We start from the raw sequence: 16,233 nt of genomic DNA, 5'->3' as shown, positions 1-16,233 counted from the left end.
GCCCCTTCCAATGTTTAATCACTCTTTCAGCGAAAAAATTCCTGCTGCTGGCCAAGCTGAGCCTCCCCTGGCCCAGCCTGAGGCTGTTCCCTCTCCTGCTGTCCCTGTTCCCTGGAGCACAGCCTGACCCCCCGGCTGTCCCCTCCTGGCAGCAGCTGTGCAGAGCCACAAGGTTCCCCTGAGCCTCCTTTGCTCCAGCCTCAGCTCTTTCCCAGCTCCCTCAGCCGCTCCGGGGACTCCTGCCCCTTCCCAGCTCCGCTCCCTTCGCTGGATATGCTGTAAACCCCCAATATCCTCCTTGCAGTGAGGAGCTCAGAACTGAACACAGCACTCGAGCCGAAGGCCTTAGCCTGGCGGCACACGGCGTCCGCCCCGTCACCACATCACCCCTGCAACCGGCTCTCGGTGCCTGGCCGCTGATCCCCGGGAGGGCTCTCCCGGCCCGGGAAGGCCGAGGCGGCGGCGGCAGCAGCACGGCTCCCGAGCACGGCTCCCGGGGGCGATCCGACCAGCTCCGCCGCCTCTCCCCCGCCGCCCCTCAGCGCCGCCGCCTCGCCGCGCTCAGCCCCGCCCTTCGAGCGCGTCACCGCCGCCTTCCCTGCGCGATCCTTCCGCGCCTTCTCCTCCCCCTCTCCTCACCGGCCGCCTTCCCCGCCATCCCCCCCGCCGCCCGCCCCTCCGGCCCTCCGCGTGTCTTTCCCGCGGCCACACGCCCGCACCGCTGTCACCCCGGCGCTCTCGGAGCGCCCGATACCGTGGGCACTATTTTCCCCCGCCCCCCCGCGGGCTCTCCCGGCGGAGGTGTCGGCGGCGGCGCCGTGGCGGGTGATGCGGCTGCGATGGCGGCGCCGCCGAGGCTGCGCTGAGGGGGGAGAGGGAGGGAGGGAGCGCTGAGGGGAGCGGGGGGGCGGCCGTGAGGGGAGGGAGGGAGGGGAGGCGCTGACAGCGCCGTGCCGAGCCGGGCCCGCCGCCCTCAGCCCGCCATGGCCGAGCCTGCGGCCTCTTCCAGCTCCGGCGGGTCGCTGCCGCTCATTGAATCAGGTAACACCGCGGGCCGGGCTGAGGAGGTGCCGCCGGTGCCGCCATCTTCCTGCCCCCCCCTCAGGATGGGTCCCGGCCGCCCCCCGGCTCATCCCCCGTGTCTCTGCCCGTGTCTCTTACAGAGCTTTACTTCCTCATCGCCCGGTTCCTGAGCACCGGGCCCTGCAGGAGAGCGCTGAAGGTGAGTCCAGGGCTCACCGGGGCGCGGGGATCCCGCGCTGCCCGCGGAGGGTCGGGGGGAGGTGGGATTGCGGCGCCCCCCGCTCTGGGGAAGCCAAATCGTGGCTTGTCCCTCACACTGTGTTTTTTCCCTTCCCTCCGCAGGTGCTGGTGCAGGAGCTGGAGCAGCACCAGGTCTGTGTGGGCTCTGATGAAATCTTGCTGTAGTCAAAAGTTTCCTTTGCAAGTCATTCAAGTTTCTGCCGCTGTCTCAACTTTTCCCCCCTCGACACACATTGTTTTGGATGTGGTCTGTAATTCCTCCTTTCCCCTTTAACCGCTCACGTTTGTTTTTTTTTTGTTTTTCCTTTATTTAGTTGCTCCCCAAAAGGTTGGATTGGCAAGGAAATGAGCATTATAGAAGTTATGAAGAATTGGTGAGACTTTTCCCTTTTAAAAACCCCTTTTATTTACGGTGATAACGTTGATGTGAGACTCTCTACCTTCAAGAGTAGGCCCAAAGCTTCACCTTCCAGTCCCATCCTGGCTCTGGCCACTGGAGTTACTTTAGAAAAGGCCTTTAATTTCTTTACATCGGGCTAACAAAAACACAAGCGGTGGTTTAAATTGAGGATATTGTTTACATAGCAGAGGTGGAGCTTGGCGTTGTGCAGTGGTACATGCCACTGCCTACATGCAGGCAGGAGCCAATCTACAGCGGGGTTTCATTTCGGAGTTTCAGGGGCAAGGTTGTGAGGCACGTTGTGATTTGTCGGTATTTATTTTCTGGTTGGTTTCTTTCAGCCCCCTCCAACAGATTAGGAAATGAAATCGCTGCTCAGAAACCCGAGGGTTGGCAGTTCTGGTGCCTGTGAATGTGCTCGTTATCACCAGCTCCTCGCTGGTCGTGGCTTTGTTTCTAGCATCCTGGAGAGATGGGGGTGATCTCTCCACAGAGTGTACTTTCTGCCCTTCCACGGCTGGTGTTGTTTGTTCTGAATTGTTTTTACGGAGGGCAGAGCTGTGGTTTGGGGCTTAATTCTGCTGCTTCTCACATGGCAAAGAGTTTGAATCCCGGGAAGTGATGGCCTGGTGGTGCCTGCCGTGTCCAGTGTGGTTTTTATCCTGCTTTATTGTAGTTGACACTGTTTCCTTTAAAGAGGTGTTTATCCTTGCTTTTTCCCACCTAATGTTCAGGCATTCCAGGTTAATTGACTGATTGGTGTAGTGAACTCCCTCTTGAGAAGCACTTAGAGATCTCAGGATCAGATTTGCATAGAGAAGGAATGAAATGTTGTTTAAAACATTTTGTTAATTGTTTGAGTATTGCTTAAAATGATCAGTTTGATTCCATTTCCTCTACTTGTTGTTGTGGTCAGTTGAGCAAGTAAGGTTTTGGATTACTTTAAGTTGCTAAGAAGTCTGGCCTTGCTAAACAGGAATATTTTCAAGCTCTGACTTGAATTTAGGCGAGATGAAAGTAGGATTAAGCTTAAAAAGAATTGTTGGGAGGTTTTTTTTAGGTTCATTGTTGTTTGTTTTTTTTACCCCATTTCTTCTGGCAAAAAGTTGCGTGTTGGGAGACACCATGTGTGGATTCTTCTGATTTCAGGGCTGTTGTTTTTTATCTGTGATTATTCTGCATATGCAGTTGTCAGATTAATTCTTTAATATGTGCTGCTTCTACCTCTTCCTGCACAATTTAAAACGTATCTCTGCAGAGGCTAGTACTGTTTCAGAGTATATAAATTAATCTTCTCAAGGTTTTAGTTTCTGCTTTTTGAGGGGCTTTGGGAACCTCCTGTCCCGCTGGTCTCACTCTAAAATTGCAGAGACCACAGACAAATGCAATCATGTGGTGTCATTATTTCTATTCCACTCTGCTCATCATTGAATTGCAAATCTATAAAATAACTGTTCCTTCCAAAACCTGAGCAAAACTACTTAAAAAGGAAAAGAATTGCAAGGTTTTGTGTGTAAGGGTTGCATTTGGAAAATATACTTATTGCTGATGGCATGCAAACAAAAAGGATTTTAATGCTTGGCAGAAAGCATGCTGACCTTTCTGTCCTGAATGTTGTGGCTGGTACTGCTCTATACCAATTCAAGAGTCAAAATTGATAAAGAAATTATGTCAAAGTGTATTTTGTAATCTTTGGGCCACCAGATACATTTCTTACAATCAACCTTAAGCGTCTGGTGAGCTGATTTGCTTGGATAGATTTGCCTGTGGGATAATGGGAACTATTTTACTGATGTTATCACCTCCCATCCCACCAGGAATACAACCTATGCCCCACAAGCTTTATACCTGGATTTTTATTATTAAAAACAAATGTAATGCTGTGACTTAATTTGCACCTTCTGAATGCTCAGTGTGCATTTGGGCAACTTTTTGGCAGCACGTGGTATTTTTATTCCCACTGCTGTGATGAGGAGCTCAGCCTCGTTAGGACACTTTGCTTATCCAAGCTCAGTCATTCAGCCAAGGGAACAGCATCAGCAGCACGAGCTAGTTCTGCCTGTGTTCTCAGCTACCTGGGCAAGAGGCCACATACCTGAGCTGGTGTGGCTCTGTGCCTCTTCTGAATGGATTGGCTGGGAATTGCCTGGCTGCTGCAGGAGCAGAGTGCCTGCTGGAGTTGACTGGTTTGTACCTGGCCAGGTCACAGTGGAGGAAGCATGAGGCTCTTGATCCCAGCTGCTTCAGACTTCCCCACTACCTTCACTTTATGATTCTGCTGCTTTGCTATACTCTCAAGGCTGCTTAAACTCTTTGTGTCTTTAGCTTGTGCATTATTGTGATTTGACTTGATAAGAACAAGGATTTTTTAGACTGAACTCTAAGAAATAAGAGGGGGGGAAAAATAATCAAAACCCGCACACATCTGTTCTTGCCTGAGACATCTGAGTGTGTGTGGGGGTGTATTTTTTTTAGGTTGCTTGATGCAGATAGTGTGGGATCATTCCCAAATGTTGGGATGACTGGTTTGATCCCTTGGTTTAAGGAAGTAGGGCAGACTTAGGCTATGTAGTACTGGTTCTTCAAGGAAACTGTTTCCAGTGAGACTGTACTCAAACCTGCTGGTTTGCAGTTCACTGAACAAGTATTGTGTGACTGAAGGAGTAGTTGCATAAATTCTTGTGCTTGATTGCAACCACATTCTCCATAATCTTGAGTTATGGGGTTTTGAATTTTATTTCTTATTTTTCATAGAAATAATAGGGTGAATTGGGTGAAGACACTCAGTGTAAGGTGCCTCACAAGTGGGTGCCACAGGGGTGATTGCTGCAAGTTTCCAGTAATAAAATACTGATGTTCAGTGAGTAACTTTACTCCAGTTATTTTTACTACAGCTCTCCCTTGCTTGGAGAATACTCACTGAATTTACTAGACCAGAGCTTAACAGAATTGATTTTTTTCTGTAACTTGAACTTAAAAGAAAATATTTAATATACCTGTGAATATTGATGCTTTTAGATTCAGTTGTTCTGGATGTACCATCCTTATTTTTAAACCATAAATTTCTGTCAGGTGCTGTCGAACAAACATGTGGCTCCAGACCATTTATTACAAATTTGCAAGCGTATTGGCCCTATCCTGGACAAGGAGATCCCACCCAGCATCTCCAGAGTGAATTCCTTACTTGGGGCAGGGAGACAGTCCTTGCTACGGACAGCAAAAGGTATGATTTGTTCTTTAATTGAAACGGGGGTGATACGTTGGCATGTGTACAGAGTTAAGATTTGGGGAGTAGTTTTGTAAGAAAGGCAGAACTGGCACTTTGGAAGTGATCTCTTAGAATATCAGAATGGTTTGGGTTGGAAGTGACCTCAAAGCTCATCTCCTTCCAGCCCTGAGCATTGGCAGGAACACCTTCCACTGTCCCAGGCTGCTCCAAGCCCCAATGTCCAACCTGGCCTTGGACACTGCCAGGGATCCAGGGGCAGCCACAGCTTCTCTGGGAATTCCATCCCATCTCCTCCCTAACCTCCCAGGGAACAATTCCTAATTCCCAATATCCCATCTAAACCTGTCCCCCTTCAGCTTGAGGCAATTCCCCCTTGTCCTGTCACTCCTTGCCTTTGTGAAAAGTTCCTCTCCAGCTTTCTCATAAACCCCCTTCACGTATTGAAAGGGTGTTGAGATCATCTCATTAAATAACTTCATACTAATAAATACTCAGTACATTTCTGAATAAATATTAATGAAAATGTTCAAATGCAGTTGAAAACTTAGTTTTGTGCCATGTGAGCCATCATTTAAGAGTAATGTCAAAGTCTGGTGGTTGGTTGTGTTGGTTTTTCCTCTTGCTGTTACTATTAAATGGATTTTTCTCTTTGCACTGTTTGTGGAAGGTTTTGGGGCATTTGGTGCTTGGTTTTTTGGTGGGTTCAATCCTGTGTTTGATACCACCTCAGGATGGACTCTTTGCTGTATTTTGGAACTGCAGCTCTCTTGGCATTTTTAACATGTGCTTATGATGACCTTCAACCATTTGTTTTTAAAGATTGCAGGAATACTGTTTGGAAGGGCTCTGCATTTGCTGCTCTCCATCGAGGCAGACCCCCTGAAATGCCTGTCAACTATGGCACCCCACCAAATCTTGGTAAGCTCCCCTCAACCCTCCCCACTGCTGCTGCAGCACATCTAAAGTACTGTTTTTACACCCAGAAAAAATGGCAAATACGCAGAAATCTGACTATGAAATCTGACTGTGATTTCTAGTAACTCTTTAATATTAATGGAAGTTGAATAAAACCAGGATTTAGAACAGACATGTTTTAAACATGATGTGATTTCTGTGTTCTAGTGGAGGTGCATCGAGCAAAGCAATTAACTGGATATGCCAAGTTCAGCACTTCATTCCCAGGAAGTATGTACCAGCATGTCAAGATGCACAGGAGGATTCTTGGCCATCTTTCTTCTGTATATTGTGTTGCATTTGATAGGACTGGACACAGAATATTTACTGTAAGTTGATGAAATATATCCAGCTTTGAATACAGTTTTAGATGATACAAGGAAAAGAGATTGGAAATGGATGCTAGGCTAAAATTTCTGGAGATAAATATCAGTGCTTTTAACATTTAGCTCCCTTGCCCTGCTTAAGTGGAACAATTTGCTGTAATTAAAGGTCAGAAACATGTCAGAAGTTGTCCTCAATACATATTTCTCTCTAGGGCTCAGATGACTGCCTGGTGAAGATCTGGTCCACTCACAATGGCAGATTATTTGCCACCTTACGAGGACATTCAGCAGAGATTTCTGACATGGCTGTGAACTATGAGAACACCATGATTGCAGCTGGGAGCTGTGACAAGATGATCAGAGTGTGGTGTCTGAGGACTTGTGCACCAGTTGCTGTCCTCCACGGGCACACAGGGTCCATTACCTCATTGCAGGTATGGGGATTTTTAAGTGTTTCTACATACTAAAAACCGAAATTATTTCTGTGGGAATAGTGAAATCTGAATGTGTACATATTCCTGTCAAAAACTAGTAAAACCACACGATAAACCTACTTAAAAACAATTAAATTCCTTGCTTCTCTGGAATTCCTTCATATTTAACTGAAGATAATGCCAGGAATTCTTCTTCACTTAAAGATCGTTACCTGTAATAATACTTGAGCTGCTGGAACAAAAGGGAATTTTTGGGAAAATACCATGTCCTCCTGTTGTCTCTTACTGGAGACAGGATATGCTGTTTTGTGTGAATGAGTTCCTGATCCACTATGTGATTCCTGCCACTTCTGTGATGTGGGTATTTGTTTTACTCTCAAAAATAGGAGTAAGCAGAAGCTTCAAAGGTGTTGAAGCTTTCAGAAACACAAAGGCATTCAGTGTAAAATGTAATGTATTTAAGTTTGAAGGTGGTTTGATAACACAGTGTGCTCTCAGTGGTCCTTTGGATTCAGTCTCATTTTGACCTTGAATTCCTCAGTTAACACAGAAATTAGTAGCTTATTATCCAGGTGTGTTCTCCAGTGAGACTGACAGCTTGTGGTGAGGGGTGAAGAGTGGCTTGTGAAGCTCAGTACAAACAAATAATTCTGCATTTTTTTCAAAAATGCTGCCTCTGAGAGTAATCTTCCTACCTGCACTTTCTGTGGCATTCATTGCATTTTTAGTTTGGTTGGTTTTTAATGCCAAAATATTTGTGGTGCATCTTTTATTGTAGTGTGTGGAGTTTTTAATTTAAACTTAATAATACTATTAATTGTAATAGTATTACAATTTATATGATGATTCCAATATAACATATTTGATGAACAGTTTAAACAACTTCTGTCTGTAAAGTTTTCAGAAGGGTAGCTCTGTGCATAGGAATAAATTCTTGTCTTAAAGAGGTATTTTTGAGGAATTCCTATAAAATTCCTGTAAAATTACATGTGATGCTGAGTTACACATTCAAACGACCTCATATCTCATGCTCTGCTTAATTACAGATTTTTAAAGTACATCTGTCTAGTCAAACTTCCCCTTTTTTTCAATCTGCTCTGCTCACTACTTTGTTCATTGACAGGATTTTCAGTGAATGATTGTGGTTAGTGAATACATTAAACCCAAACCACTGAAGGAATTAGGTTTTTTGATGCAGTAATTGAAACATAGACCACAAACTGATCTTACAGCAGGGGAGACACTGTATTGTAAACACTAAAAAGGAAAGTTACCAACAGCTGCTCCAGCAGTTTGGGGTGAAAAATCCAAAGCGAATCAAGGTTTTACATTAAGTTTTTGAGAAGTTTATAAGCAGTTCTTGAATCTCTCTTTCTGTATCTGATTTTCCTTTCTTCTCTGTAGTTTAGTCCCATGGTGAAAGGCTCCATGCGATACATGGTCTCCACTGGTGCAGATGGAACTGTTTGCTTCTGGCAGTGGGATACAGATTCCATGAAATTCAAGTATGTGAACGGTTTGCTGATTAACCTTTATGCCATCCTAGGCTTGAGTGAAATAAGTCAGGTGCTTTTCACTCCCCTGGGTTTTTGTGATAATAAAAATGGTGTGCAAATAATGTATTCCACAGTTATTTTAAAGCACCATCACCAGCTATATCCTTTACAAATTTATGTTGTTCCATTGACTTGGGAGGTTAGTTGGGAAATATATTTAAAACCTTTATTCACTAAAAGTATAAATGTAGGGCAACAGGAATGGCTGGAAATGTAAATATGTTGGAAAGCATAATGAAGTTTGCTGTTTGTGTTGATTTTCCAGCAGTCCTGTAGTTTCAGGATGTTTCTTACAGAACTTGCATGCAGAATATGTATGTTCAGGATAGTTTTAAATGTTCATTATATGACTACTCCTTGTTTGTACCCCAAAAAATTAATTATTACCAGAAAGTAGAGATCTAGGATGATCAGTGTCTATTATTGTGCCACATGATGGCATTTGGTATCAAATGATCTTTGAAGAAACATTCCTTTGTTTTAAAGTGTTGCTAAAAGCCAAGTTTTGGGTGGTGTGGCCTTTTCAAGCATCTTTTCTTTTTAAGCACCAAGCCTGTGAAGTTCACAGAGAAACCCAGACCAGGGGTTCAGATGCTTTGTTCTTCCTTCAGTGTGGGTAAGTCAGGTGAAGTTTAGCATTGTGATTTCTCTTCTTTCCTCTGAAGTGTTCTTGTAATACTTGGTTGTGACAGTTTTAAAATTGACAAAACCTACAGCTGTGAGTAAATAATTGCACAGATGTGCATTGTTAGCTGTGACATAATTAAATCATGGGACTTGCCTTAGCTAACAGTGAAAGACTGTTGAAGAAATTGGTGATTTCACAGAAGTAAAAATCACCTGATGTCTGTTTCCTTTTATCCATCTTTACTGGATTTTTTTTTATTTTTGTTTAATCCTCTGGTATAATGTCAGGGGTTGGCAAAATGGGTACTCCAAGATGCCACAATCACCAGCAGTGGAAGTGGTTCCTGCCAGTAGAAGCTCCTGATTCGGTGCCAGGGATGATCATAAATATCCTTCTTTCTTAAGGATCCAGCAATGTATCTTTAATGTGCTTCACTCCTGGCTTGTAGTTTTCTTTCACTCAGTTTGTGTGGCTGACTGGGAATTTCAGAAAAAAAAAGCAAATCCAAGTGTAGCTTGTTAGCATAGTCAGGATGGAGCCCTGGGTTGTGTTGGGAGGGGTCTTTTGCCATTTTGCTGTTTGGTGTATTTTTTTGACAGCACTTAGGGGCAGATCTTGGAATTTCTGCCACCACAGCTAAATACTGGTGTGCTTACACTGGTGTGTTTTACTTAAACGGTTTGCTCACATTGCAACCCAGTTTTGAAGCAATTCACTTGCAGTGAATGACACAGTGAATGAGACACAGTGAGAGTCATCCACATAATTCTGATTATCTTCAGCCATATTCCCCACCACTGAAAGCTTCTCTGTGCAATTTAGTGTTACAAGGTCCGGCATTACCCTAACTATGTGTCTTAAAATCTTTGTAACATTAATTTATTTTTACTAAGCCTGAGAACATTTTCTGGGGCAAGAAAGGGATTTCCTTCTACATATGTGTGTCAGTGGAAGAGCATAAAAAATGTGCCATTCTTCAAATAGTTGTGGGGTTTTTTTTATTTAAGCCAGGCCTCTGAGAAATGGTGGTGACCTGTTTTAATTTCTTCCATAGTAGGTTAATTATTGCTTGATTTTTACAGGTGGTATGTTTTTAGCAACTGGCAGCACTGACCATGTCATCAGGATGTATTTTTTTGGCTCTGAAACACCTGAGAAAATAGCTGAATTGGAAAGCCATGCTGTAAGTAATTAGTTAATTAGTCACTTCAAATAATACTGAAGTTACAAGATAATATTATGAGTAGGTTTTTAGCAATGCTTTTAATTAATTTTGTTTGACTTAATTTGTTTTCTCTATTACAAAACCTGACTTTATTTTTGTTGCATTGATAAGTCTTGATCAATACATGTTTTGTATGTAGAGGAGACTTTTCCACTCCGAAGACAAAGTGTGGTATCTACTCCTCCTGCACTTTTGTGATAAAAATGAATAATGATTTATTTCTCTAAGGAAAATGTAAGCAGGAGTATGAACAACAGATTCCTCACCATTGTAGTTGACTTACAGTATTGGAAATACATTCAAATATGATTCAGTTGTCAACCAGGATATTTAATCTGTTAATCCTTCATATTTAATTCAGGTAGTTTTTTAAACATGCATTTTGAATGCATTAATGGTTAGTAAATTCTGGGAAGTGCTTGTTGGACTTAGTTTGCCTCGCAGATAAAACTTCTAGAAATTATACAATATTGTGGTGTTTTATTGTTTCAGATTTTACTAAGCTCAGAATTTTCAAAAAACGTATTTCCTGTTAAAAAAATAAAATTTCTAACAAACTGTCCTTTTCTCTTACAGGACAAAGTTGACAGCATTCAGTTTTCTAATGGTGGGGACAGGTATGTTGAAAGATGCTCAAATGTGAACAAAAAGAATACATTATTTTGGAATTAAGAATCTATTACTGGATGTTTCCATTAAGATGAATCTGCTTATTTAGAATTCAAAGGGGAAATCTGGACTGATCCAGGAACATAATTAAGCCTCAGCTGTTTCAGCTTTCTGTTAATCTGTGTTAGATGGTATTTTTGGCCTGGCTGGGCTTTTATTTACCTGGAGGAATGTCACCCCTTTTTAATGTACCCAGTGTGTTTGTCACTTCATAAACCTCCTTTTCCTCCTTTCATTTTCAATAAATATTTTATAGGAAATAAGAAAAATGCAGTGAAAATGGCCAAAAAGAATTCAGAATTCTTTTCACAAGATTTGTTCTTGCCTCTACTTCAGTATCTCATTCTCTGCAATTGCTTAAAACACTTCATTAAAGTTTTGTACTGAGGAGGAGTTGAGGATGAATTTGTGAATTGAGTGAAACTTTGGAATTTGCTTCTCTGTTCCACATGTTTTGTACAACTTTATTCGATTTTTCAGTTCAGAAAAACTCTTTCCTGGTTTCTGGAAAGAAAGTTAATGGAAAGAATTCTCTTGAGCACAAATGGAAGATTTCACTTCTATCAGCCTTCCATTGCAAAATTTATATTGTAGTAGCTTGTAACTCTAAAAATACCTTAAAGCAAATTCTTTTTGGAGATGAATGAATTAATTTTTAATACTTCTTCAGGTTCATAAGTGGCAGCAGAGATGGGACAGCTCGAATCTGGCGTTTTGAGCAAGCAGAATGGAGGAGTATTTTGTTGGACATGTCTGATCGACTGCTGGGGTAGGTGTAGTGTTTATTTCTTACTTCCTGTTGTGTAAATTTAGAAAGATTGAAAAACTCAATTACTCAAAGGAAAGTAAGCCTTAGCAATATTCTGCTCTGAATTCTGTGGTCTTTGGAGGGATGAAATGAGTGTTCTGGTGATGTAATAATTGCTGAATTTGAGTCTGTGCTTTCATAAATTCCTAAGTGCTCATAAAGCTTTCAATTGTAGTAAATTAATTTAATTGCCTCTTTCCAGGGAAAAAAGTGAACAGAAAGTGCAATCTACCTTCTTTATCTGGGTGTTAGTCAGACACCTGATGTGTCATGGGAGAAATATTTTTAGATTAGTAAAAATAAAGTAGGTGGTGACCTATTTGCAGGAGAGGTTACAACATGGAATAGTTGGCTTTCCTCAAGGACTGGTCTTGCTGACTATTCCCATTTTCTCCTTTTGTAAAAGTGCATTGGTGAAAGGCAGGTGACACCCAGTCTGAATAATGTCATTAGAGATGAAAGTCAGGATATTATGTGGTGCTGGGAAAACCTGAAGGGGGAATGATTTACAGGAGTACAGAATGCTCAGTCAGCTTCCGTAAACACTCAGCAGAAATTAATTTGTAGGTGGTTAAATGAGAGTTTAATTAAATGATTTGTAGGTGATTAAATTAAAAGCCTAACCTTGGATCCACAACTTGACTGGAGGGTGATTTCAGGCTTTTCCTGTGATGAAGAAGACAATGACAAAAGCCATTAAAAGCCCAGGCTTTGCACAGAAAGGAGGAGTTACTAATATTTGAGATTTGACTGTGGTTATGTAGTTGAGAGTCTTTGTAAGAGAGGCCTCTGGTTGAAGTGGAATATTGGTAATCCCATGCTGAGGTGTTTCAAGGAAAATCTATTCCTTCACTTAACTAAAATGTTGAGGGAGATTGTTAAAACTATCCTATAAGTGTATTTTGGGGAGAGAATAAGGAAATAGATAGAGGTTAAACCAAAATATTGTCTTTACTATATTTATGTTGAGCCTCAGAAAAAGGTGCTTAACTGATGTAGAGATTGGCTTCTGAATCAGTTAGTTGGAAAAGCTGACTGTAAAAAGTCCAAAATTTTAAAAGGATTTATATTTGGACTCTAATTGTAGAGGAGCCAAGATTCCATGAAAAAGGAAAGCCTTTTTTCTTGCATCTCAAATGGGAAAGAGATTATTACAACATCTTAAATAAGTATATTAAAAATCCAGATTTGCTTTAAATGAAGAATTTGTGTACAAAAGTTTCAACCCAAATTTAATTCTTCACTTCCTTTGTGCTGATTTTTAACACAAGAAACCAGGTTCTTTTTCTGTATTTTGATACTGAAACGGACTAATTAAAAAATAAAAATACTTACAAAATACATCTCTGACCTGTTTGATTTTTTCAAAATAGTGACACGTGTGCAGAAGAAGACAAATTCATGAAGCCTAAAGTAACCATGATAGCTTGGAACCAAAATGACAACTATGTTGTTACGGCTGTGAATAATCATCTGCTCAAAGTTTGGAATTCCAGCACAGGGCAATTGCTCCATGACTTAGTGGTATGGAATTTTCCTTGCTTTTTGAATGTTTTCCTGGAATTGCAGTGACATGTGCATGCTGAGTTTATAATTAGAGCTGGTCAGGCTTGGAAGCTCTTTATGAATGATACAGCAAGTGTGGTGTTCCTTGGGATTTTTTTTTAACCAAAACTTGCTGTTTTCTCCTGCTCTGGGCTTTCCCCATAAATAAAGGGAACAAATAAATGTGGAATAAATAAAAGTTTTTGTGCAGTAATTTGCCCATTGAGTAATTCACCATCCTTTGGCAAAAGCTCCAAATTTCTATAGATCTTGCTTGAATCTAGAAAATTATTACCTTAGGAAATCTCAAGTCTTTGTGGCTGCCTGGGATTTAATTTTCCAGAGAGGATAGCACAGGCTTTGGGCTCTACTGTGAATATCCTGCTGATGTGGTTTTTCCTTGTTTGCATGTGATGTGCAATTTGAAATTCCAGGGCCATGCAGATGAAGTGTTTGTCTTGGAGACTCATCCTTTTGATTCCAGGATCATGCTGTCTGCAGGTCATGATGGTAACATCTTCATCTGGGACATCACCAAAGGCACAAAGACAAAGCATTACTTTAACATGGTAAGATCTCCTTCAAACACAAGTTTTTCTCCACACTGTGTGTTCACAGCTTAAGGAATTGTCCCCAATACTCACAGCCCCTTCACTTTAAAAAAAAAAACCCAAAAAACCAAAAAAAAGCCTAACCAAATTGAAAATTCCTAAACCAGCAAAATTTATGAGTTCTTTTTTTCCTTAGCACTTTTTACCTTAGAATTTCCTGATTATTGCAGCTTTTCCACTCTTAGTTACTGAAGATAATCATGCACTTTATTAATTTTAATTGTTTTCCTCAGCTGAGGTGAGGTGCCATCTGAAAGGCTCTGTTTTAGACTGTTGTTTCAAGACTCCTGTGGACAGATACTTGTATTTTCCACTGTCTTAAAAATTATAATCTTATTATCCATTGGCACAGTGCTTGAGGGCTCCATTTGACTGCTCATGATTAACACTTTAAATTAGGTTATTTTCTCTGAGACTTTAGTTCTGATCTAACGTTCATATAAATTTTTTAATCCTTTTAATCCTTTGTCAATAGCACAGAGATTTTTGGTTTTGTTTTTTTTTAAGTTCTAAGATTCTCTGGGTTTGGCTTGAAAGTTGTTTAAAAGAATCAATCTATATTAGCTCCAGTTTACTCAAAGTGTTCTGACAGCTAAAAAGCCTCAAAAAACCCACCTTTATTTCTTTATTTTATTCACTGAAAAATAAGTTTTCATACCCTCTAGTCCATCTTTTAAAATCAAGTCGTTCAGGACTTAAATCCACATGTCAAGGGGAAAAGAAATACACTGAAGTAACAAAATTATTTGTGCCTCAATGGAGGTATTCAGGGAGATGCATGATTACTTCTCATAGAGTAATTAATTTTTGATGTTCATGATTTGCTCAGAAAAAAATGTTCAGATAATCTTGAGGGACTTTTTTTTCCTTCAATCCAGATTGAAGGCCAAGGACATGGAGCTGTTTTTGACTGTAAATTTTCACCAGATGGGCAGCATTTTGCATGCACAGATTCTCATGGACATCTGCTGATCTTTGGCTTTGGCTGTAGCAGGCCTTATGAAAAGGTAAGTTCAGCTTTTTATGAGAACTCTGTATTGAATTTCTAACTGGAATGACATTATTACATTAATTAATTTAAAAGTTCTTACGTAAAGAACTTCTGTGTGGCTACAGGATCTAAATATAATGGATTCCTTGATGTCTGTAAATTGTCTTGCTGGTATGATCCTGGCAGAGCAGAAAAAAATGTCTTAGCATTCCCATGGGAGTAGCTCCCAAGAATGTTCTTGGAATGCATTTTCATCTTGGAGGCAGCTAATTCATATTAATTGTTCAACCTCAAAAATGCTTCTATTTCTAATTTCTGCTGCTTTATCTTGCAGCTTTTAGTGCGTTCCTCACTCAAGCCCAAATTCACTGTAGTTGATTAAATTAAGCAAAAGTAAAGTATTCATCCAGCACTGTGGATTTTGAAATACTAGAAAAAAGTGCATAGGATAAATGTTTTGCTGTTTTCAATCTTTCAGCCTGTTTCCTTTTTGATAAAGACACATTTCTTTGCTTCCCCTCAGTTTTTTTCGGGTTGCAATGGTGATTCCATGTGTCACTTTAAAGAATTATTTTTTCCTTGCTCAACATTCTTAGCCTAAGTTGAAACTTGTCCTCTTCATCTTTCCCATCACTGCTGGAAGCAAACATTCTGTGATCTAATATTTATGTAACTGTTTTCCTTCAGCCTGATGGACTCAACAGACTTCCAATAGCAGAAAAAATTTCAGGTGGACCTAGATTAAGTAAGAAATAATGATTAAGAAAACTTTACTTTGAGAGCTGATGTTGAGCTTCAGCCGATGAGTTCCTTGCAAGGAGACTTGGAGGCCATTTGCTTACAAGTTGGATTTGATGATCCTCATGTTTTTCTTTGAACTCTGAATATTCTGTGGTTCTGATAATTGTAGGGGGGAAAAAAGGAGAATGAGAAATAAATATTTTTAAGTGAAAAACAGTGCTTTCGGTTCAAGTGATCTCAGCCTTTTGTTTTCTGAAAGAATTTTGCTAGTGCAAAAGCACTATCAGAAATTGGAGTACTGCAACACCCATCCAGGTTCACTGAAGTTACACATAACTCTTCTAAATGGGAGCTTGCATTTTCTTTTACCTTTAAGGAGATTTTTGAGACTTCAATGCTTGTTTTTCTCTGTTATTTAGTTTTGTTTTATTTCCAAATTGCTAACATAAAAATATAATTTCCTTTTAGATTCCTGATCAGATGTTCTTCCACACTGACTATCGGCCTCTGATCCGAGACTCCAACAACTACGTCCTGGATGAGCAGACTCAGCAGGCTCCTCACCTCATGCCCCCTCCCTTCTTAGTGGATGTGGATGGAAACCCTCATCCAACAAAATATCAAAGATTGGTGCCTGGAAGAGAGAATTGTGCAGATGAACATTTGATTCCTCAGCTTGGATATGTAGCAACAAGTAAGAACAGTATCACTAAAGCTCTACGTTCAGAAATAGGTTATGCACTAGTTGTTAAGGGGACATGAGCAATTTAAAAATACCTTTTTTTTCACTTGATATTGTGTGTTTATGTTCACCTAGGATGCTGTAAAGTCCCGTAGTGAATACAATTTAAAA

General features: G+C 40.9%; 1 protein-coding gene across 1 annotated transcript in view; it reads left to right on the top strand.

The window, feature by feature from the left end:
- Positions 1–898: 898 nt before the first annotated feature.
- BRWD1 (bromodomain and WD repeat domain containing 1) overlaps positions 899–16,233 on the top strand; it is a 42,144-nt gene continuing 26,809 nt past the window's right edge. The window contains exons 1-17 of the mRNA XM_085082473.1: positions 899–1,041; positions 1,164–1,222; positions 1,366–1,395; positions 1,578–1,637; positions 4,736–4,886; positions 5,712–5,810; positions 6,015–6,175; positions 6,385–6,606; positions 8,011–8,111; positions 8,708–8,778; positions 9,873–9,973; positions 10,592–10,632; positions 11,355–11,453; positions 12,866–13,016; positions 13,472–13,606; positions 14,527–14,655; positions 15,849–16,074. Coding sequence (XP_084938599.1) covers positions 984–1,041; positions 1,164–1,222; positions 1,366–1,395; positions 1,578–1,637; positions 4,736–4,886; positions 5,712–5,810; positions 6,015–6,175; positions 6,385–6,606; positions 8,011–8,111; positions 8,708–8,778; positions 9,873–9,973; positions 10,592–10,632; positions 11,355–11,453; positions 12,866–13,016; positions 13,472–13,606; positions 14,527–14,655; positions 15,849–16,074 — 1,894 coding nt within the window. The 5' untranslated portion in view covers positions 899–983. The remainder of the gene's footprint in view (positions 1,042–1,163; positions 1,223–1,365; positions 1,396–1,577; positions 1,638–4,735; positions 4,887–5,711; positions 5,811–6,014; positions 6,176–6,384; positions 6,607–8,010; positions 8,112–8,707; positions 8,779–9,872; positions 9,974–10,591; positions 10,633–11,354; positions 11,454–12,865; positions 13,017–13,471; positions 13,607–14,526; positions 14,656–15,848; positions 16,075–16,233) is intronic.

Source organism: Lichenostomus cassidix, chromosome 1 (genome assembly GCF_008360975.1).
Source record: "Lichenostomus cassidix isolate B80296 chromosome 1, HeHo_3.0, whole genome shotgun sequence".
Lineage (NCBI taxonomy): Eukaryota > Metazoa > Chordata > Aves > Passeriformes > Meliphagidae > Lichenostomus > Lichenostomus cassidix.
Note: the sequence above shows the minus strand (reverse complement) of the source record. Positions and strands in the feature narration are given on the sequence as shown.